The sequence below is a fragment of the Acromyrmex echinatior genome, chromosome 1 (genome assembly GCF_024713525.1).
Source record: "Acromyrmex echinatior isolate Ae372 chromosome 1, ASM2471352v2, whole genome shotgun sequence".
Taxonomy (NCBI): Eukaryota; Metazoa; Arthropoda; class Insecta; order Hymenoptera; family Formicidae; genus Acromyrmex; species Acromyrmex echinatior.
In genome coordinates this window covers 18,770,253-18,795,130 of record NC_141852.1, presented here as the reverse complement: position 1 = coordinate 18,795,130, position 24,878 = coordinate 18,770,253, and the positions used below count along the sequence as shown (strand labels likewise).

Genomic DNA, 24,878 nt, shown 5'->3' with positions numbered 1-24,878 from the left:
ACATGTAACGTATTTGTTCGTGTATTATATTATAGTTATATTGTTGAGTAGGAAATTATAACTAACAAATACGCTACATATAACTTTGTATTTTGCTGAGACAATAAATAATACATCCAACAAAAATTGATTAAATATATAAGTAACATGTAAAAATAAATTAAAATTAAAATTAACCTTAAAGTTTTTATAATGAATTGGATGTACTAATGCATATTAAAGCCATTGTACACTAATTTAATCTATGCAAAAGTAAAATGCAAATATATCGAATTATAAAATATAGATTTTATTCAACTAGTAAAATAAATTGAGGATTTCATGATTTAATCCGCTTTTATATTAAACACATTTTTACATTAATTTGTGTATAACGGCTTTAATGTGCACCAGTGAACACTGAGTGTATCCAATAGAATTCGTTATTGGAATTGCATTATGTTATGTCTATCGAATTATTTATCATGTTACATATGTATATAGAATAAATATTTAAAATTTGCTATAAAAAAAAGTATTAATATTTATTCAAATTTTATTAATTATAAATTTTTATTCATAAATTCAAGTATTTACCATAGCCGGGTTGAGATATACTGGGTGGAGCTGCCGGCTGAGGAGGATTGGGTACAGTACCAGTAGGAAAAGCAGTAAATCCTGACAAGTTTGTATTTCGAGAATCCTGAGGATTAATTGCTAAGAATCCTGGTGTTTCCAATGGAAAACCATGATATCCTTGCGGTGTTATATAAGGATTAGGTTCGTGCGTTGTTCCGCTGGTGTTCTCGGGTATCTGACTTATTTGCGGTCCCGAGGAATCGGATTTAATCGATAATGACAGATTCGGCAGAGAAGAAAGAATCGATGTAAGATATCCAGATTTTTCTGGCTGATTTGCGGTATCCTTGTATTCTTTTGGCTGAGAAGATGCATTGATAGAAGAATCCTCGTTCGTCCGTAATGGAGATTGAGATTGGATATTGACTGGCTCTTGTCCTATGAAATTGTCCAGCTCAGTATCTAAAAAAAAGATGACAGCTTATTTATTTAATCTAAAAAAATGTGTGATAATAATATTATTTTATATTAATATTTTTTGTATCTTTCTTTTGTATCTTTGTTTAAAAGTGTTGTTTATGATAAAGATATTGTACAATTTATATAATTTTTTAACATATTTGTTTGGCGTGCTTAAAAGAAATTTATACTGCTACTGTTATTAAACATTTTACAATAATATTTATATAATGATAAAAAAAAATATTAACAAGCAAATAACAAAAATAAACATTTATATAATGTAACTTTAACATTATTTTTTACAAAATAAATATTTTTTTATAAATTTAAGTAAAATTTTCGAAAGTTACTACGGCATTTAATAACTCTTAGTTAGTACATCCATTTAATAATTCTTAAGTAATCAGATATAACAATGTGTTCATAAAAATTCCTTTCGACTAAATTCTCCGACAGATTATTCACAAACTGTCAATATTGAACAGGATGCAATGAACGTAAGAACCAATGACGAAGATAATGCGAGTCAACGTGGACTATTCATACACTTCTACGTAGTTGATTACCAACAGTTTAATAGACATTGAATTACCAACTTTTTTGTAATAACTTTTTTGTAATGTCTTAATATTTATAAGTTATCTATATCCACGTGAGAATAATTTATAATAATTATAATGTCTGTTGCATAAAAAAATTCAATGGTTTGTTGACATTTCCATACTTGCTTTATTCGATATTAGTCTTCATGCACACGCTAATAATTAATTATATAAGCGTATGAGATTTAAGCTTCGATAAAAATTTTTTGTTTGTATTTATAAAAATATGTAAGAAACTATATTGCTTTATCAACATCACATAACTTTGCAATAAATGCTTGCTCAAAACGTTCAGATATTAAATGCAAGAATCAAGATATTAAATATAATAGTCCATGAAATGTAATGTATAGTATTTATAAGTTCACTGAAGCATCGTATATCAAAGTTTGCTCATAACGAAACACCTTTAATTGTGCAACAATGCGCGTTAACACCTAAATTTACTTTTGCGTTCATGTTATCGTTAATGTAACTGAAGACACGTTACCCCTTTGTAAACTTACGCGAACGAAACTTTATAAATATGCCGCACATTTTTGTATCGACTCTTTCGTTCGAGGTTTTCGTTGCAGTCACGGTATGGAATTACGTGTGTTCCTGATTTTTGTGACGTGCTGTGTGACTTGCATTCTGTGCAGAAATGCAATCAGTGGATCAACGCTCATTAAAGTTTTCCCGTCAATTAATAATGCTCATCAATCAGATGTGAGAATATCTGAGATAGACAATACGCGAACTGAACGATCAATTGAAATGAAAACGAGATCAGACGAAATAACTTCAAAGGATTACTCGCCTAAGCCTAAAATTCTCTCTCTCTCTCTTCCACGAGAATCTTCGATTGTCGAAGATTTATTAGTGAAGACAAGGATTTTCAACGATTTTAAAAAAACAAAATGTTCTAGGTTTGTTATTAATTCGCATAATAATAATATTTATATAAAAATAGTAAACATTTCAATATAACTTTTATCTTGTTCTACTAGCTTGCAGATACATTTGTAATGTATAAACGCAAATAGAGAATTATATTTAAAAAATAGTATTTCTAAGAAATCAATATTTTTTAAAATAAAAATTGTAAAATATTTCTGTTAAAAGGTACTGTATGCAACAACTGGGAATTAGCAAAGGTTTTGAAGATATTAAACTTTTTTTATCATTTTTACCAAATGGAAATGGAGATGGTAATAATTTTAATGTAGCGTGAATAATATAATGCGATCTAATATAAATAAACTTTTTTTAAATTATCATTGTTGTTGACATTGCTTATCATATTCGATTAAATATTTATGTAAATTTAAGTAAATTATACGAATTGTGCTGATATTGATAATTACTAATTGTAAGTTCTAACTGCACATTCTGATAGTTTACGTATAATTAGAAATTATTTAAAATTTTCGATAAGGCTATGAATAATATGACGTACATTAATAACATCAGTCAATACCTTATTATAAGACATATTTTGAATAACTACATATTCTCTGGATATCGATTTAAAAAGTCAATTTATAAGCCAAAAGATATGATCATCAACATATTGAAGTATGCTCATCTCATGTAAGATATTTTATAAAATATAATGTATATGAAATTTATTATTTTTATATATATTATACAGGGTGTTCAAAAAGTTCCGGACCAGGTGAATAACTTGAAAAAAAAAATTTTTTTGAAAAAACGCCGAAACACGTGAAACGATTTTTCAAAAAATCTATCTTTTGAGAGGGGTTGCGACCCCCCGCCCCCAATGGGGCACGTGGGGTACGAGGGGGGTCGAAAATCTTAAATAGCAACATAGGTCAACTGGGGCCTCATTTGAAAGCTCTTTTCGAGACGAATCCAAAACACTGCGCATAGAGGACGCTGCGATCATTTTCGGCGGAGTTATTTGATTTTTAAGATGTGCGTGTTCTCTGAGGAACCATGTTATCATAAATGTAGAAAAAATCTACGACATTGAAGGAAAAAGAAAATAATCACAAAAACAGCGATAAAGACGCTTGATTTCAAAATTACAGAGATGAACTACGACAAAACAGCTTTATCAGGGAAGAAAGTTAAGTTAAAGTATAAAATAATAATGACTCAATGATTTGAACTTTTGACTTCAAGTGTCTTTATCGGCATTCAAAAACGCGACCATTGATGTACATGTGTGACAAATACGGTGTGTTTCATGTGCAAAAAGTCCTGCGTAGTGTTTTGGATTCGTCTCGAAAAGACCTTTAAAATGAGCCTCCACTTGACCTATGTTGCTATTTAATATTTTCGACTCCCCTCGTGCCCCACGTGCCCCATTGAGGGCGGGGGGTCGCAACCCCTCTCAAAAGATAGATTTTTTGAAAAATCGTTTCACGTGTTTCGGCGTTTTTTCAAACAATTTTTTTTTTTCAAGTTATTCACCGGTCCGGGACTTTTTGAACACCCTGTATACGTAATGTGTATGTGTATAGGTATATAATATTTTTTAAAGAACATGAACTAGTATGTTCGATGAATACAAAAATTTGTAATTGAGCTATAAATTATATTTATTTAAAACTTTGACATTAAAAAAATGTATTCGTAAATTCATTCAAAACTGTGAGTTTTCAAAACATTTATTCATAAAAAAATAATGATTATTTTACGTATTCATATTTATTCAAAATATTCAAACAAGATGTAAAATAAAAAAAAAGAAAACTTCAATAAGCAATTGTTGCCTCTTAATGGTTGCTTATACTAACTGGTGCTTAGCACTATACTAATCAGTGTACTTTGATTCTGTAACAAAAGAAAAATGAATTATTTATTTTCATTCTTAATCAGATGTGGTGGGACAAAAACTTAGAAATTAACAGTTTTAGATGGACAATAGAATATATTATCTTTTGAAATATTTTTAAAAAATCTAAACCACCTGTTTTTACAGATTTCTGTTTATTTTATGCTTGTAAATTATGTACAGATAATGCGGAGTGGATGCAAAATTGGAAATATTCATAATTATATTCATAAAATTTCTTCAACTCAAATGAGAAATATTTATTCATTTTTCGATGAATATCAAAAAGATGTATTCATACTTGTATATTCAAATTTATTATTTATTTAATGATTCGAATATCGGGTTCTTTGAGCACACTAAGTCATGAATAAAAAACTAATGATAATATTAAATCGAATATTTTTCAGTGTAAATAAATATTTCATACGTATAAAATATAAAAACAGATCTTACACATAAATTATAAAAATAATATTGTAAGCAAGCTGTATATATAATTATTTTATATATCATTTCAGATTATTTTTCAATAGAAAATAATTCAAATTTCAAGATATTAAAACATTTATCTACCGATAATAAAAGTTCAACAATCTTTGATTATTGTCAAGTAAGTTAATTTTGTAAAAATCGTGAAAATCTCGATAAATATATTATTTAACATTTGTAGATCTATCTTAATATGAACTGTGACATTGTAAATATGGAAAAAAATTTGGTTATAAAAACTGATAAATTTTATTCGAATGCAAAATTTAATCCACAAAACATCGAGATATTTAAAAATTGTTTTTTAAATATCCCAGAATTTTCGGTAAGATCAAAATTACGTTTTATACGTTTGTATAAAAAAGAGAGAAATAATTAATAAAATATGTATCTTAGAAAAAATTAGAACACAAAATTAATTTGAGCGGATATACTTTTAAAATCAATTTCGAAACTGATTCCAATGTAACCGGAATTGCAATCAACATTTTGGGAAATCTTACGCGTGCAGTGTTGACAATACCTAGTAAGTTTAGTGAGTAATTTCTTCTTCTTTTTTACTTTACTTTTAAATGTAACAAGAATTTCTCTGTTTAATTTAAAAATATTTTTATCCAAACTATTTTTTGCAAACAAGATTTAACACGACTAATTTTTTTATATATGATATACTCTAAATAATTTCTCACATTTCGACATTCAAATGTTTAGGAAAGTCCCGATAAATAAATAAAGTAACAACGATCGATAGCGAATATCACATTTAAGTAATGTGTTTCTAAACATATATGTATAGCCGATAGTTATACACATATACATAGATAATATATACATAGATAAAACTATATCATTTTTCATACATGATAACTAAATTAATTAATATAACGTAAAAATACTAAATGTATTCTTATTATTCTTATATATATATATGGAGACAAATTTGAAACATTCTATATTATAATTCCTTACTTAAAAAAAATACTTGTTATATACAAGAAAATTATATTTTAAAATACGTGAAACAGATTGCGAATTGTATCAAATTATCATAAGTAATATTTCTGTCATTTATATGAATTTTTTTCCTGTTATTAGAGGCATCATATACAGGGTGTGCCGTAAGTTTTTGCCAATCATTTTTGTATAGAGCGAACTAAACTGAGTCAAAAGTCTCTATCATTATGCAATTTTCGCAATGATTAACAAGATATTAATTATAAAAAATTGCCGAATATTGATTTTGAATAATTTTTTTACTCAAATATTATCAATTTTACAGAAAAATTGCAAGAGACAAAAATCATTTATTTTCTTCTCATAGAACTCTAAGAATTTTTTCAGAATTTTTTATCAACTTTTTAGTATTGTATTTTCTTATTTTTACTAATATAAAAATATAAAGTATTAAAAAATTCTGAAAAAATTCTGAAAAAATTCTCAGAACTTTATGAGAAGAAAATAAATAAATTTTGTCTCACGCTATTTTTCTTAAAGTTGATAGTATTTGAGTACAAAATTATTGAAAACTATTATTCAGCAATTTTTAGTAATTAATATTTTATTAATCATTGCGAAAATTGCATAATGATAGAAGACTTTTTGATTCAGTTTAATGCACTCTATCTATACAAAATTCCCTCTATCTATAATATATAAAAACGGTTGGCAAAAACTTACGGGATACCCTGTATAATTGTCGGTGTATACTCAGTTTCAATTAACCTCTCTACGTCAAGGACAGTATCGATCTGGTGATTACTTTCTACGTATTCATTGTATCACACTAAATGATTATGTCATACAAGAATTAGTCTTTGCATTTTTATCTGATTATAAAATTTTTTCTAATTTTAACACAGTATATTTTACACAATATATTTCACACACAAAACTCACAATCAATAAATAAGTTCTGAATGATGCAAAAGAACAGATATTAGAATTATTTTATTGTCAATTAATTTGCTTTGCCCTCAAAACCAATACGATGTTTAATTCAAGAATTAATTTTCACTCCCTACATACATTTTAACAGGCAAAACGATACAGAGAGAGAGACCAGAAATAGTAATATCATTGGCAAGTATATACAACACAAAAGGGGTGGCTGTCGGCGCGCGCAACCTTCCGGATAGATTGTGCGTGAAGCTAACGGGGATGAAAAATTCAAAGTACAATATGGACATAATTGCTTATTATGGAGCAAATAAGGAAAATAACACAAGAGATGATATTATCAACATTGATTCTATAAGTAGTAAGTAAAATTACAATATGTTGTTAACTATGCAACAACGTACAAAAAAATAATAGTTATTTTTTAAACATAAATATATTTATAAAAAAAATATATTTAAAATATTACTCGTATTTATTGTTATATTTATAGAATGCTATATAAATTCTCAACATGAATTGCTGCACAGATATTCTGCTGACATTTATACATATACGTACTGATATTGATTCATGAAGCTTCTGATATAAAATAACTGTATTGTATATTACAAGAAGTCGCACTTTATCTTTTATTTTATAATCTTTCATTAAAATAACCAAAAAAATCTTAAAATAGAATTATGATAATTTGGAGGTATTATTGAGCTGGCTTTAAACACGAATATAATAGTTTCAACAAAAGTTTGTAAAGTATATATAACACCTTTGTAAAATATAATATTATTTCATACACGGAAAATAAACCGAAATATCATTATATTATTGCAAATGCAAAATAAAGTAAATTTTATAATGCAGAAACAACTGTGATTTAAATGGAAGAAATAAATGTAAAATCATGGATATGTCTAAAGGAATATATGTCGCTTTACCAGTTATGCACTATGATCGGAATTTATATATACATATTATCATATGTATAAACACATCATACAATGCTTTCATTTTCTCGTAACAATAAAAGGGAAATCACTCACTCTTACCTTCGCACAAATAAACCGCGACATAACGGTCGGCAAAATGCGCAAGATGTATTCAGGCACTCTTACGCAACTTCTAACTTCCTCTTAACACGGTAGTCGTCTGACAACTGCCACTCTGTTAGCTTCTAGCTCGCAGATACGCGATTATGCAATTTACTCATTGCCCTTTGGCCACATCTCTCTCTCTCTCTCTCTCTCTCTCTCTCTCCCTCCCTCTCCCTCTCTCTCCCCCTCTCTCTCTCTCTTTTTCTCTTTTATATTTACTTGATTTACTCTTGATTTTCTCATTAATTCGCACAGGAAGGATTAAGAAAATTCTTGGTTTTTTTCACATCACAATGTGAAAAAAAGATGCAACTGGCTAGGAAAAACAAATAGTTCCAATCACAAAGAAACGTGCAATCAAATATTTCTTAGGAGAATTCAAATAACTACTGTCTCACGACCATTAAGTTTCTCTAAACGATGCCAATACTATTATTATCTACAATTCTATTTCTAATTGAACTGCCAAATATACCTGTTTTTCTTATTACATTTCCAACGCATTTTAGTTAAAGTAATTGCTGTTTCGAAATGGTCTATATTATTATTTTTTAAAATATTTATTTCTTCTACATAGATTTTCGTATTATACAGACACAGTTACAATAACTTTGTGATTTCATTTTTAAAAATTATTCTTTGCTTTTTATCTTTGATAAATATATAATTATAATCCAACGTAATAAAAATTTATTATTTTCAGTTTTGGTGACGTAGAAATTTAAAGCCTTTGCAATCAGAAATTTTACGCATCTGAATAATGAAATTGAAAAGTTTTTTGGAATAATATTACTTATGCTGTTTGACAATAAAAATTTTAAGAATTAATTATATTCATATATATTATATATACATATATCCTTTATACAATAGAATATAAAAAAAAATAAAATAATATCATATGCTATGACAACATATTAAAATATATATTACTGAAAATTTATATTTATTATCTTCTCTTTTTTTCTCTAGAGATTAATCGAAAAAATGATTTTTTAGATAAGATATTAGATTTTTTTAAAATACAAAACACGCAACAAAAAACAAATATCACACGAGCTAAAACATCAACTGTAATTGAAGTAAGTTAAATAAAATTTATCAATTACGTTATTTTAATTACGTTATATATATTTTATATAATATTTATATAATATTTTATACAATATTTTATATAATATTTATATAATTATTTAATATTTTTAATAATTATTAAATATTTTTAATCACATTAAATTATTTTATAGGAAACTAACGAGAACGCTGCCAATAATGATGTCAATTCACATTCTATAATAAATAAAAAGCGAAAATTTGAGAGATCAACAGAAATTACGGATTCAAGAAAAAATAATGATGAAATAACAGATAATTTTTCTGATGTATCACTCTCCACACACACACACAAGCGTGAATCTATTGCAGTAATTGATAAAAATAATATTAATCATTTCATTCTACGTAACAATTCTTTGATAAGTTATGGTGAATTTAAGATTTTATCAAATTTTTCAAATATCGAGGTATTTAAAGAATATATATTTTTATTGATATTATGAATATTTTTTATAAATTTATAATACCGACTTTCTTACTAATTTTTTATTAAAATTTTATGATAAATAAGATTTTATACTTTGCAGGAGCAACAGCAAAAAATTCAAGCGCGATCATCGGAAATCGCATCATTAAATGAAGATATTGATGCAAAAATAAAATCATCCGATGAGATCATATCGATGCAAATGGATAGCGATCAAAGTCAAAAACTTTCAACGCAAATTAATGAGGATCCTTTCGAAAGAAGAAAGTTACTGTTGGATTTAAATGTAAACAGCAAATTGATTGCTGTTCCAGGATCAATACATAGAGTGATTTTTGATGCAACAAATAACTGCATCCTTCCAGTTAGATATGCAATTCGAGCGAGAAGTTCTCCATTTAGAATCTATAATACCCAACCGATTTTATAGTAAGTAAATTATTTAATAACTCAAAAGTTAGTTACAATAATTAATAAAATAAAAATTTTCTTAGAAATTTTAAAAGAAACTATATAAGTCAATAAATTAAATTGGTAAACACGTGATATTTACAACATGTGGTATGAACAATTATTTATAATAATAGTCATAAATAGTCACAAGTAAGAATTAAAGGATATAAATATATCTCATTGATTATTCAATAATATCTTCACATTAGTTAAAGACATCGAATAAAAGTTGAGGCTAATATCATTATTTACTATGATGTTAGCAATAAAATCCATACAAATTTATCATATAATAATTACAAATTTATCATATAATCATAGAGCATAATTATCTATTTTTATAGCATATATATCTATTTTTTTCTAAAAATTGTTTATCTTTATCCTAAATCATAAATTTGTATCCATTAGCATGTGGTTACATCCAGGACAAACAGATCAGGTAGTTGTAGAGATTTTTGTACCAGCTGGAACTCAAGAAACTGTCAATACGCTTACACTGTCTATCATTGGTACAGAAATATTGGAAAAAACAGTACAGATTTTTGTTCACAATGAGCTTTCGAAAAATATTGATAACGTAAAACCGACAATTGAATATTGGTTTAATAGCAACTGTGCCGGTAAATTGGACAAAGATCGTTGCGAAAAAACATTTTGGAGTGCTGACATTACTGTCCAAGATTATGATTCAGGTAACCAATAAATTGTGTAATAGTATATATGGATAAATATATATTATACTATTATATAATAAATACTTTTGTATAATCAAATAATAATAATAAAAACTTTTGTATAATCAAATCATTCATTTTCTTTCTTTTTATACAGGTTTAAAACGTGTAATAGCAATACCGAATGGGTTATACCCACGCACTAACTATATAAGTGGCACAAAGGATCGAGTTACATTTTACTATTTATCTACTTGCTGCACACCAACAGCTACAATTACAGCAATAGATATATCGGAAAATCAGTACACTCGTAATATTGATGTAACAGCATGGGACAACCTATCACAAGGAGAAATAGCAGCTGTCGTACTCGGTGCACTACTACTTCTTTTACTTATAGTATGTGTCATTATTGCAATAGTATATTGTGTTCGTAAAAGGAATAGTCATGATTTACCTTACACACAAAGATATGGCTCTAGATCAAAACCTGCTCGAGCCGAAAGAACAAGTTTCTAACAGTATTTGTAAGAATCAATTGTAATATCATTATCATGATCAACTACATCATAAAAACTGTAAATGAAACTTCCAAAATGTTATTTAAAATGTAAATAAATAAATATATGTAAATTAATTCCTATTTTGTGTATATAAATCAAATTAATACTATAATGGAGTAATGCATATAACTTATCTATACGTCCACATATAAAATTAAAATCATATGATATGAAAAACTTATTACTTCCTCTATTTCCAGTCAAATCAATTATTTATTAAATTATTTATTAAAGAACATAATATATTTTCTAGACATCTATTTGATGGATTTTTCATGTATGCTATATATGAAAAATCCAATATATATTTTGTAGCTCTTGCAAATCCATCCATGCAATTCTGTTTGGAAAAACTTTTATAGTTTAAAGCCTCTATCTTTTAATTAAAACACATCGCAAAATCGCACACGCAAAGAAATCATCTTACATGATGCCTGTTGTGTCATTGTGACTTCTGTGCATATATTTGATAAACACTTTATAAAAACTGCTTAGGTTGACCTAGATAAATGCGAACGTTTCACGCTGGAGTCAGGGACTTTCATTACACGGCCTTTGTCACTGTAATGCCGACAGAGCAAAAGATGACTGAATAACAGATGTTAGCCTACGAGTGCATTTCAGTACATGACCATATATGAAAGAGGCATGATGCTGGAGAAGTTAAGCACAACGAAGTGAAGTAAACGGAGCAGAGCTCCTTTTTGAATTTTGTTTCGGCTACCAACTAATTCTCTGTAGCTATACCGATAATACGCCAAATTTTCAGAACTGCTGAACCCCGCCCACGATATTTTATTGAATGAACTCACCATCTCGGAGCACAGCTGGTGTCGCAGGTGTGACTGGCACCAGCAATGTATTTTCTGCGTAATTATCGAAGGGAAAGCCTGAACCAGCCGCGGACAATAATGGATTTTTCATTTTCCGCGACATGCCGTTTATGTTCACTGCGATGTCGAAGCAAACACAGTTTGCAATGGCACTGACATTAGAGTATTTACCCTTTGTAATAAAACAAGCACGTGAATTGTTTTTTTTTTAAATTCTTCTATGAAATACAAACTTGCACGACTTATCCACGTAAGCACATGTGCCTGTCGCAGCAATTTGACAGTGAGTACGTTGCGCTTTATGGAATGTAACTTTCTCGAGACATCGTCGACATAGGAAGTTTCGTTCGTCCCCAATTTTATGTTGGTATTTTGACTTGAACATACATCAAAGATGGCGCTAAAATCAGCGATATTTAAAACAAAAGAAAAGGAAATATAATATATTATATTAATATAATATATTATCAATTTAATACTACTAAAAATAAACCCTTATCAAACAGACACAAATAATTTTAAAAATATTTAATATTGTTTTACCCGTCGCGAAAAAACAGATAATTTTACTATTAAAAGTATCATTGAAAAACTTATTGAAAATGAATGGTGTTTTCAACAGTATTTTATAGCAAGCTGAATGAGTTTTTGCCAATAGTAATATTTTATCACTGAGAATTTTATCACTGGCTAGTAATGTTTTCAATGGTACATTAATTTTATTGCTAAAATGAGTATTATTATTGATTAATATCTTATTCCAGAATACACATCATAAAATTATGACAAAAAAAAGTTTTTCCCTAAATTTGGGAACTAATTTTATAGTGCTTCGAAGCGGTCATCAATTCAATTGCATACTGCCATCCATTATCCTTGAACTTCGAAAATCATATGGAAACCACTGCACTTCGATGATCCACGAATACCTATATGATCCTAGATATGTAATAATACATCTGTTCAATATATGGTCCTGATAGAAATTTGTCTAGTTTAACTGAACAGTCAGCTACTATTTAATATTTAATTTTAATGTTATAACGACTATTTTCAGGTTAGAAAATCACGCTGTACTTTTGTAGGACTAATTATCATGTATATCGTCTTTGACTAGAGGTCTCCACAATCTCTCTCTTCTGTCGATAGTAGTAGTCGTATTGATACGGTACGGGTATGTACCATGATGTACCTAAACAGTATGCAGTTCAGTGTTGATACATTGTACTATAATATCATGTACACTTTTTATACTACTACCATATAGTTACGCCGTACACCGCCATCTCGTGGCAGTACAGTAACAGTACGGTAGCGGGAGTATATATTTTGTGTGGGTATCGTGAGATATCGCACGCTTGGTTATCTGAGATAATATTTTACTATTAAAAATTTTATCACTGGTCAGTGATAAAATCTTCAGTAGTAAAATATTGCCATTGGTAAAATTCTATTGGAACCACCACTAGATTATATAAATGAGTAGCTTTCAATGTGAATGATTTTCCTATTGACAATAATTCAATGACAAAATATTATACTACTGATCGAATAATATTCCTATTAAGGGGATGCTGGAGTGTCCTGTTTTATCATTAAATTTTAAAAGCACCTTTCTCATAACTGTGTTTATGGACTGAAAAATCCTTCTCCACAATTAAAGTATCGACAACAACGCAAAGCGCCAGCTACATTTGAATACGAAAAACGAAAAAAAATTAAAGACTTACAGTTTTGTTATCGGCTTCTGTAGTCAACACATCACAATATGTGTTGCATATAAGAGTTTCAGATCTTGCACGTTCATGAAAAGTAGCTAGCGTATTGTAGAAAACCTAAACGAACAATCCCATGCTTTTAGAAACGCGGTAGGAGTTTTAGTTTAAGAGAAAGGTGCATCCAAAAATTTCGTTTGTATATTACGAGTGAAATTGACGTGAAGCCATGAAACTGAGCAGTATTTTAGTTCCGCGATATTCCGACAGCGGCGCTGTCATGAAAAGTGCGTCGCTGAACCATAGAAATGATCTGAATTATCGACCTACTCAGGCCCATATCAATCAAAACGTGCCCTGGTCAAAGTTTTTTCTTTTGAGAGGAAAAATAATAAAATAAATATGATATTACTTATTTCAATTTTGTTGAAATAATTTCTTCCTAAACAAGAAACATATCATATTATTTACATATGAATACAAATGAAGATAATTATTTTAATTATACTGTTCTGTCTTTTACATACATTTTATTTAGTAAATTATTGATGCATATATATAAAATAACATATACATATATATATATATATGTATGTATATGTATGTATGTGTATATATGTGTATATATATATATATATATATGCATATATAATAGCATACATACATACGCGTGTGCGTATGTATGCGTGTGCGTGTGCGTATATATGCGTGTGCGCGCGCGCGCGTGTGTGTGCGTGTACATATATACAACACATGTTTAAACTTTATTTACTGAATTATTTACACATGCATATCAAGGTTCGGAACGTGATGTGTTTCGGTTGAGCTTTCTTTCTGCTCGGATGTCGGAACGACAAGCGGCAATCTCGTAACAGACGTAGCATATAAATGAAATTTTCGAATACACTTTGTTCTTATACTAAAGCTCGTAACTCGTTTCTGCAAGCATAGTATTGTTCTTTGAGGTTTTCTGTAAATCGCCAGCTACTTATGCAAGGTCTGAAATTATTGTATACAGCACATTTTTGACTCGGATGTCGAGTCTTAGTAAGAAGCGCCATTCCTCCTATCGGTCGCGCGCAAACGAAGTAGTATTGCTATTCAACTATAGAAATGGATTGAACCATTGTAAATAAATCAGCAATATATTATCAGCCGGGAACGCCATAATAATATATTTTTGTATATATAGAAATATATATCAAGATCGTTGTTTAGAGAAGGAATCATGCGTTCTTGATGTATCGATGATGATGCCAGAATCGATAGAAATCACATTCTTGAATTGCAGAACGAATTATTGAAACAGAAGTACGACAGAGTGAGACAGAGAAAAAACAAAAAGGATAGAAACTCCGATTGTAATCGGTGAGACTTCGCATGCCGAGCTGGGCTCGTCGAACGAAACAGCGAGTCTATCCTTCAGAGTCTCTCTCTCTCTCTCTCTCTCTCTCTCTCTCTCTCTCTCTCTCTCTCCTCTCCTCTCCTCTCCTCTCCTCTCCTCTCCTCTCCTCTCCTCTCCTCTCCTCTCCTCTCCTCTCCTCTCCTCTCCTCTCCTCTCCTCTCCTCTCGTCTCCTCTCCTCTCCTCTCCACCCCCCCCCCATCTCTCTACGCTTGTTTCTAGCGACCGAAAATGCTTTCTGGAAAATTTCGGCCGCTCAATGTGTATAATTAAGAGGAGAAGGAACATTATAGATAAAATATAAGTTTTAATAAATTATGCTAATCCTATTATCCCTCCAATTTATGTATAATAGCAAAAATAATTTCAAAACACGAATTTACGGGATATTTCTATGATTTTCCATGAGCCTTATATACCACGTTCATAAAAAAGATTTGCAAGACCTCGGCGTGGTCTCACGCGTAAGATACGAGATCTGAATGTTAGAGATCTCATGATCAATTCCTTTTTTCTTTTTTCATAATTTTTTTTTTTTTAAATAAGTGATTGAAGACATTGTTAACAAACATATATTACAGGCTAAATATATTTTTATTTAATTATTGAAATTATATGTGTATTTCTAAACGTTTTAATTTACCTTTAGAAAAAATCCAAAAAAAAATTATGTTTCTGTAATAATGTAACGTCGATCAGTACTTTCTGTGAAATGTTTTTTTTATAATTATCATCCGAAAGAAAATTCTGATAATCAATCAAATCGCAAAAGTGCGATTAATATAATTATAAGGATGATTAATATAATTATAAGGATGATGTCAATATAATTTTATAATTAACAAATCAAAAAGCCTTTATATGTGCCTTTATATGCAACATACAAATAATTTTTTATTTATCTATTAAAGTGATTCGGTATTCTTCCTATAGTTATTGGAATACATTAAATTTTGGGTCGACTTTTGAGGCACTTTTGGGTCGCCTTCTTTCCCCCCGCCGCCGCCGCTCAATGCTCGACGGCTGAGCTGCACCGGATCGAGCGCGGATGTGTATTTCAGGAGCGTTGCACTAAGAAATATGCTCCGTATCTTCTAGCAAATTATCAATCCTTTACTTTCCTTAGTCTTCTGTGATGTCTTCTTTATTCAACATGCCTTCTTTATTCACATGTTGAATAAAGAAGACATCACGGAGTTATTGAAGTTGAATCATTCCAGTTTAAAATTACGCATCTCGTTCTGTATCGACTCTTATTAGTCTTAAATTGATATTATCAGTATTCTATATTAAAAGATATTACATTTTGTGGCACATAAGCGTGGTCAGTAGCTCTTTGAAAGAAAACCGAATGTATCAATGTAATGTATAAAAATAATAAAGTAAATATTTTAAAAGTACATAATATTTAATAAAATGTATATACTTATTAATATGATGTTCAATCACTATTATTAAGAAAATAACAATTATGTAAGAAGGAAAATATTTTTATAATAATTTTCATGCTAAAATGTTGTCATGATAATTTTCATGTTGGAAGGTATGATAGCAGCATGTTTCTTATACTGTGACGCTCCTGAGATGCATGTCCGCACGCGATCCAGCGGTTCAGCCGTCGACTGTTGAGCGGTTATAAAGGAAAAATAGGCAGCACCTCAGAAATTGGCTCGAAATGTGTAACTAGTTCTGAGCACACTAAAGTACACATATAATTTCTATAATTTTATAAAAATATATTTGGAGTAATATGTTGGCATTAATAACGTTATTTATTTAAAAAAAAAATTAAGAAAAAAAGGAAAAAGCAGGATTGAACATAGGATCCTCAACATTCTGATCTCGCACCTATCGCCCGAGACCACGCTGAGTTTTTACAAACCGCCTCTATGAACGTGGTACATAAAATACACGGAAAATCGTAAACTATATCTCGTTAACTATCACGTTTTGAAATCATTTTTGCTATTATATATTAATGAGAAAGGTATATGATTAACTCTTTCACTAATATCATGTGAGACTCGTGGTAAAGAAATCGAGCCAAACATAAACAATATGTTCCAGGCTATTAATTATGGCACGCGCCATCGTAAGTTAAATCGTAGGGCAAAGGATTAATATAATTTAATAAAAATTAAGTATTGTCTAGAATGTCTTTTTCCTCCTTATGATACACGCCAAGCGGTCGAGATCGTCGAGAAAATATTTTCGGTCGCTAGAAACAAGCGACCACAGAGAGAAGGACAGAGACAGATGACTCATTGTTTTGCTAGCGGGTCCAGTTCGGCGTGTCCGCGCGGAGACTCACCGATTACAATCGGAGCTTCTATCCGTTTGTTTTTTCTCTGTCTCGCTCTATCGAAATAACAAAATTGAAAGAATTTTAAATCACGAACACGGTTGCCAGTTCTCCGTTTTTTTTTTTGACAGACTTCGGTTTCTTGGACTAATATTCAATACTCCAGCAGATGTCTCAAATCTCCAATTTTTGTCGAATTAAAATTTTTTCATTTTCTTTTTATTAAATTATATTAATCATATCTTTCTCATTAACGTAGCAAAATGCGAATGCAAAAATGATTTCAAAACGTAAACATTGATGAGATATACAATAGTTTACGACTTTCCATACACTATATGTATCGCGTTCGTCGAGGTGATCTGCAAGAACGCGTGGTCTCGGGCGTTGGGTGCAAGATCAGAATATTGGAGATCTTATGTTCGATTCTGCTTTTTTCCTTTTTTAATTTTTATTTAATAAATAACATTTTATTTATTAAATTTTATTAATAAACATATTACTCCAAATATACTTTTTATAAAATTTCAAAAATTATATACGTATACTTCAATGTGCTCGAAATTAGTTGCGCATTTCGAGCCGATTTCTGAAATGCTGCCTACTTTTCCTTCACAATCGCTCGACGCTTGACGGCCGAACCGCTCACGCGTGGACGTGTATCTCAAAAGTGTCATAGTATAAGAAACATGCTGCGACCATACCTTCCAGCAAATTGTCATGAAAATATTTTCCTTCCTACATAATATTGTATTTTCTTAATAATGGTGATTGAACATCATATTAATAACTTAATGCATTTTACTAAATGTAATGTACTTTTAAAATATTACTTTATTATTTTTATGATACATTCAGTTTCAAAGAGTTACTGATCACGTTTTTATGCCACAGAATGTAATATAAAATTTTACTTTACCGCATCATACATCTGGTCATCTATTTGTATTTTTTTTTAGTGGAATAAACCTGGAGAATACATTTAAATGACGTATCAATAATAGAACTTCAAAGATAATAGAGAGTCTTTTTACAATAACGTGAATTTAGATACGGTGAACGCCTTTTCTTAATTAGTCGCTAAGGAAAAGATAATGTGATCATGATATCGATTATGTATCTTTTTTCTTAGAGTGATAAATAACAATTTTTTGTATGTATGTGTATTATATATATATATATATATATATATATATATATATATATATATGCATACATATATCATTTTGCGTGACGCTGTATGTGTAGAAAACAACGGCATTATACGAGTCAATCAGCTGTAACCAGTATGACCCGCGTTCACAGTATCATTGCCGCAACAGTACTATCAATGTAGTGTAGTGTAGTAGTGTTCTACACATACCATATATATATATGTGTGTATGTGTGTGTGTGTATGTGTATGTATATATGTGTATATGTATATATATATATATATATATATATATATATATATTTATATAGTGTTTTTTGTTCACAAAATAGAAAAAAATAGTAGCAGAATATTGTCTGCCTTTGATAAGAGAAGGTTATGGGTGCTTTATAACAAGCGACTCAGTACAATATCTCATCCTTGTATTATCGTAATATACAAGATTGTAATAATACACCGTGTCACACTGTCTTTTGTTGGAAAGCACTCTAGAAGACCAAAATTGGTTATTATGATGTGTGTTTTTTGTTGGCACCCTATAAAGCCAGAATGAGAAAGGTTAGCATCTTTATGTTATTCGTAAAAATATCACTTTTATTTATCATACAAGTGATATGATTAAATTTATTGTTATAACAATAAATTGCGCTTTGCCTAATTATGATCCAATGTCAGAGGCGTTCATCGTGGGCTGACTATTTTTAATTTACTGCCAGAGGCGTTAATCGTGAGCTGGCTAGCTGTAATAACTGTCACAGCCATAATCATATTTTGGCTAGTTATAGACAAATGTCAGAGGCGTTCATCGTGGGCTGACTATTTTTAATTTACTGCCAGAGGCGTTAATCGTGAGCTGGCTAGCTATAATAAAATGTCACAGCCATAAATCATATTTTGGCTAGTTATAGACAAATGTCAGAGGCGTTCATCGTGGGCTGACTATTTTTAATTTACTGCCAGAGGCGTTAATCGTGAGCTGGCTAGCTATAATAAAATGTCACAGCCATAAATCATATTTGGCTAGTTATAGACAAATGTCAGAGGCGTTCATCGTGGGCTGACTATTTTTAATTTACTGCCAGAGGCGTTAATCGTGAGCTGGCTAGCTATAATAAAATGTCACAGCCATAAATCATATTTTGGCTAGTTATAGACAAATGTCAGAGGCGTTCATCGTGGGCTGACTATTTTTAATTTACTGCCAGAGGCGTTAATCGTGAGCTGGCTAGCTATAATAAAATGTCACAGCCATAAATCATATTTTGGCTAGTTATAGACAAATGTCAGAGGCGTTCATCGTGGGCTGACTATTTTTAATTTACTGCCAGAGGCATTAATTGTGAGCTGGCTAGTTATAACAAAATGCCACAGCCGTAAATCGTGCTTTGGCTAGTTACAAATAAATGTCAAAGGCGTTTATATATGTACTGACTATTTTTAATTTATTGGCAGAAGCATTTCGATTATTAAATTTGGTGAAATACAATTACGGAACCAATTTATAGAATTTTGCGTCTGCAATTAAAGAAATGCAAATAGATGCATTGTCATGATGGAATCAAAAGCTAATTGCTTGACATAACCGAAACAAAGAAACTAATGAAGAAAAAAAACTGAATATCAGTAAATAGTTTCTTTGAAACCTTACAACTTTTGTCTGAAACGTTTTTCTAAAAACGTTATGTAATAGCCTTAGCACAAGGATTGTCGTAATTGAATCGTAGAACGTGAATCATAGGGCAACGCATTATATTTTGGCGTACTATGCATGCCGATACACGTTCACATTCCTTTACGATTAGTTATAGTCATCTTTATATTCAGCTCCTAAATCCGGAGTCTTTTTGGACACCCTATATAATATATATGTTATACATATATGTATGTATACATATTAGGTGTTGGAATTAATTCGTAGCGTTTTACAAGTGATGGGAAGTACTTTCATTAATGTATTTTTTAATGCTCATGTGAAATAAATAACATTCTTTCATTAAAAACGCTACGAATTAATTCCAACACCTAATATATATATATGTATATATATATATACAACATACATTACACAGTCAATAGTCACATGCATAATTTTTGTACGATGCTGTACGTTTATGAAATGTATGTAAGTATATCATATTCAAAGTGTTTTAGCAAATATATACACTTACAGGTCAATATACGTTGACTAACAGCAAGTTACAATAAGTATATTTTTACTAAATGAACACTCTGACTGTGACTTAGATATATTTTCGGATGCAACCATGTATTTGAAATACATGTATACACGTGTAATGTAATAGCACTTTTTCCTTTATTCCCAATGTCATTTTAACTTAGGATGTAACATGTCAGTACGTAAATACATTGCACATACATATGTAACTATTCCATCTCTTTTTATTATGTTTAATGGGCCTTTTACAATTATAAGCCATAAATCAGCCATAAATAAGAAGTCAAACGCTAAAAATTGGCTGTGATTGATCAATTTTTAGCTTCTGACTTCTGATTTGTAACTAATGTGTTATTGTAGAAGGCCCATAATAAAAAGAGATAGAAGTTACTCATACTTAGCTTTTCATGCAGATATAATATAGACACAGTCTATTAGTGAATATTAGAATTATATTTTATGTGCATTATGATGTGTACACACATTATAAAATATATTTCTAATTCATATTCACATATGTGTGTAGCTACTTCATCTCTTTTTGTTACGTATAACAAAAAGGTGTACTGATGTCTTCTTTTTTCTACGTTTAATAAAAAGAGATATATTTTTTTAGGATCAAATATTAGTGATATATACTTTTATATTTCAATATCAGAATATACAACGAACATCAGACGTAACATCTTAAAAAAAATAATCAAATTACGAATCCTCTGATAAATCCTCATTTTATGTGTGTGTATGTATATATATATATATATATATATATATATATATATATACATGCATTATATATATATATTTTATATATGTATACAATTTTAATATTGCACATTTAAACACAGAGAATGCATAAACAGCTTAGCATTGATAATTTCTATCTGCAACGTATGTATATTCACACATTATAGTACATATATGCAATATTGTACAATATTGCCTATGTGTGTATTATATTTAAGTACATCACTAATATTTTAACATGATTAACTTCTACATATTTTTATTAAACATAGCAAAAAATGGTATAGCTATGTATATTATATGTGTAATATATCTATATATAGCTAATACATATCACATCCTGACCTAAAATGACATTGTACGACAGGAAAAATGCTATTATATAGGCCCATGTGTCAATGTACACTGTCAATACTGAAAATCTATAGTTACGTATTTTCAGTACTCGCAATGAATATCGAAATACAGTTGTAGTATCACTTTTTCCTATGATTTTTCCTATCATTTAGAGTTTAGTCAAGATGTAACATATATTACTGTCAATATATGGACACGTGTTTCATATATATATATATATATATATATAAATGAATACGACATTGCACATACATAATGTAACTCTTTTTACTCTGTCTAATAAAAAGAGATAGATACTTATAGTACTTATACATTACTAATATGTCGACTATATATCTAATATAGAAAATTGTATGTGCATTATACTATGATAATTCTAACATTGTTGTAACATATAACAAAACATTATTAGTGAATATAAATTATAATTATATTTTATATGTATTATAATGTACATATACACAATAATGTACAAAATATAATTTTAATATTGCATATATCATTAATTCATTAACATGTTTATGTCTTCACTAATATGTCAATAATATTTTTTGTGTTATTGTGTATATACACATATATTATAATACACATAAAATGTAATTGTAATTCGTATTCATGAATGTCTTTTTATATACAACATTAGAATTACATTTTATATATCATTATACATATTATAATATAAAATTTTAATATTGCAAAAATGGACATAGAGAATATCTGCATGAATATCTATATATATATATATATATATATATATTATGATATTCATTTATGATAATATATTATCGTAACCTAAAATGGCATTGGATGTAAGAAAAAAGTGCTATTACGGTTTCGTATCGATATATCTAATTTAATTAAAAATCTGTATTTTATATATATTACAGACTTTTAGTACTGATGATATATATTAGAACACGGTCTACATTGCATGTGTATATAATACAACTAAATATGTATATAATGCAACTAAATTTCTAAGGTCCGATTCTACAAATATAAGATTAACTTCAATTATGTTTATTTTTTTTTCAATTCTAAAATTGGAAAATTTTCCAAAATAAATCTTACATTGTGGGACCGATCCTAATACACGTCCCTGTTAAGATGGTAATGTAGGAAACGGAATAAAAATATCGATAATTAATCGATCGAATTTCCTGCATGATCATATTAACTTCAGAGGGCGTAAGCAGATTATACATTGGAAATGAAAACCTGTAATATCGACCTTGATCAAGTTCGGCCTTCGCTCCAGCATCCCCTTAATGCTGGATATATCCAATAGTAATATACCATTAGTCGAATGATATTTCTATTGGACTACATTCAACGATATTTTATCACTGACTGAATGATTTTCTTATTGAACGCTTCAAGTGGTAAAATTCGATAATGATAATACCGTTGAGTCCGTATAATTTTATTATTAGTTCAAATGATTTTACTATTGATCTGAATGATAATATCACTGATACTTTTTGCGATGGGTAATCAAATTTGATATTAATAATAATAATAATAATTTTTCGTTGCTTGCAAAGTGGAATAAGTTATTTTACAACTATCTTCTACCTACTCATGCAGTTAAATCAATCCATTTTACTGACCATTTCAAACGTTAATTTTATTTATAGGAATTATCCGAAAACTCAGTGAATAACATTTTTATCTATATCTTTCCATGTCACGATTATATTAATAGTTTCTTATTTATTTATTTATTATTTTTATTTACAAATTTGTTATTTTTTACAAATTTGTACAATTGTGTTATTTAAATAAATTTTATCAAACGATTCACTCTTGCACGTTGTTTTTTTTTAGTAATGAATTTTCGCGCTTTGCAATATTATGATTCAGATTCACTCATGGCTTACTGACTATTCTTTATATTACAGGAGGAAGAGACAACTAAAGGAAACGAGTTATTTTTAATACCGTGTCCACAGTCTGTACCCTTTATTGATATGTCCGAGGATATACTGATATTATATTTATTATTGCGCACTCTTTACCAAAAAAGTTGCGCTACGATAAATGTAACAATATTGACATGTTACGTCATTGAAAGGGTATAATAGAATATGGACATAAGAAAAAAGGGGATATTCATGAATGAAATTGAAAAGGGTGATCTGATTAAGCCATATTGTAATCACCCCATTAAACAAGTGAGAGGAACATACTTCACTCTAGAATCTAGGATAATGCGTTTACACAAGAGTAAATAAAATTTTATATTACAATATTCAAAAATTTCTTTATAAATTCTTCAAATTTTGTAGTGCTTTCATTATAAGGTTAATAGTCAGTACAAAAAAATATGCTATGTTTTAATTAATATTTACAATTACTCTTCAATTTGCCCGGAACTCAACAATCTTTATTATGATGTCGTAATAACTCTTCAATCATTCCTTACTTTCACAGTAATATAATATATATATATATATATTAGGTGTTGGAATTAATTCGTAGCGTTTTACAAGTGATGGGAAGTACTTTCATTAATGTATTTTTTAATGCTCATGTGAAATAAATAACATTCTTTCATTAAAAAACGCTACGAATTAATTCCAACACCTAATATATATATATATTAAAATATAATATAATATATATTAAAAATATGTAACTCAAATATTGTAATTATTAAAAAGTTACATAACCATAAAAATACAACATTTTTACTACAAAACTTATGTAATTGCCAACTAGTAAATATATAAATATTAATATAATACTAAATTGTTTTCAGAAAATAATATCTATAAATAATTTAACATTTTTTCATCAATTATACATGTAACTAAAATTGTCCAAAGAATATGTCATTAAAAATTAATTAAACGTAGCTAAATAGATATGAACTTATCAACTATTGATGATTACAATTTCTGTTTCATCGGCAGCTAATCTTGAAGAAAACTTCAACTTTCAATATCTTGAGGAATATAATCATTTTAACTCACAATTTTTTGTTTGTGATAACATTGATTTCAGTCTTCTTATTAAAAATATTAAAATAAAAAATTTATATTTTTTACAAATCTAAAATTAATATATT

General features: G+C 28.9%; 2 protein-coding genes and 1 long non-coding RNA gene across 8 annotated transcripts in view; 2 read left to right on the top strand and 1 right to left on the bottom strand.

The window, feature by feature from the left end:
• LOC105154896 (uncharacterized) overlaps window positions 1-12,159 on the bottom strand; it is a 19,843-nt gene extending 7,684 nt beyond the window's left edge. For 2 of the 3 annotated variants that reach the window (XM_011070688.2, XM_087404276.1), the window contains exons 1-2: window positions 11,935-12,159; window positions 577-1,020 (exon numbers count right to left, since the gene is read on the bottom strand). In XM_011070688.2, coding sequence (XP_011068990.2) covers window positions 577-1,020; window positions 11,935-12,058 — 568 coding nt within the window. In that variant the 5' untranslated portion in view covers window positions 12,059-12,159. Of the gene's footprint in view, window positions 1-576; window positions 1,021-11,549; window positions 11,718-11,934 lie in introns of those variants that run through there. The other variant, XM_087404284.1, reaches the window with a different exon arrangement.
• LOC105154895 (uncharacterized) lies at window positions 1,046-11,196 on the top strand. 3 transcript variants are annotated; one of them, XM_087404296.1, is made up of 11 exons: window positions 1,046-2,530; window positions 2,727-2,812; window positions 4,926-5,017; window positions 5,078-5,221; window positions 5,293-5,422; window positions 6,932-7,153; window positions 8,856-8,965; window positions 9,131-9,406; window positions 9,527-9,855; window positions 10,291-10,574; window positions 10,714-11,196. In XM_087404296.1, exons 1-11 carry the CDS (start codon window positions 2,205-2,207, stop codon window positions 11,076-11,078), a joined length of 2,364 nt encoding a protein of 787 aa, XP_087260422.1. In that variant the 5' UTR covers window positions 1,046-2,204; the 3' UTR covers window positions 11,079-11,196. The 3 variants fall into 3 exon arrangements, with proteins under 3 accessions (XP_087260422.1, XP_011068988.2, XP_087260438.1); XM_011070686.2 differs by having other exon boundaries at window positions 1,047-2,530; window positions 5,293-5,431; window positions 8,883-8,965; XM_087404312.1 differs by lacking the exons at window positions 4,926-5,017; window positions 5,078-5,221; window positions 5,293-5,422 and having other exon boundaries at window positions 1,049-2,530.
• Window positions 12,154-24,878, top strand: LOC147911030 (uncharacterized). Of its 2 annotated transcripts, none has more exons than XR_015544469.1 (3): window positions 12,154-12,238; window positions 12,720-13,129; window positions 23,710-24,878. It is a non-coding gene; the product is annotated as an uncharacterized LOC147911030 (long non-coding RNA). The 2 variants fall into 2 exon arrangements; XR_015544470.1 differs by having other exon boundaries at window positions 12,720-13,288.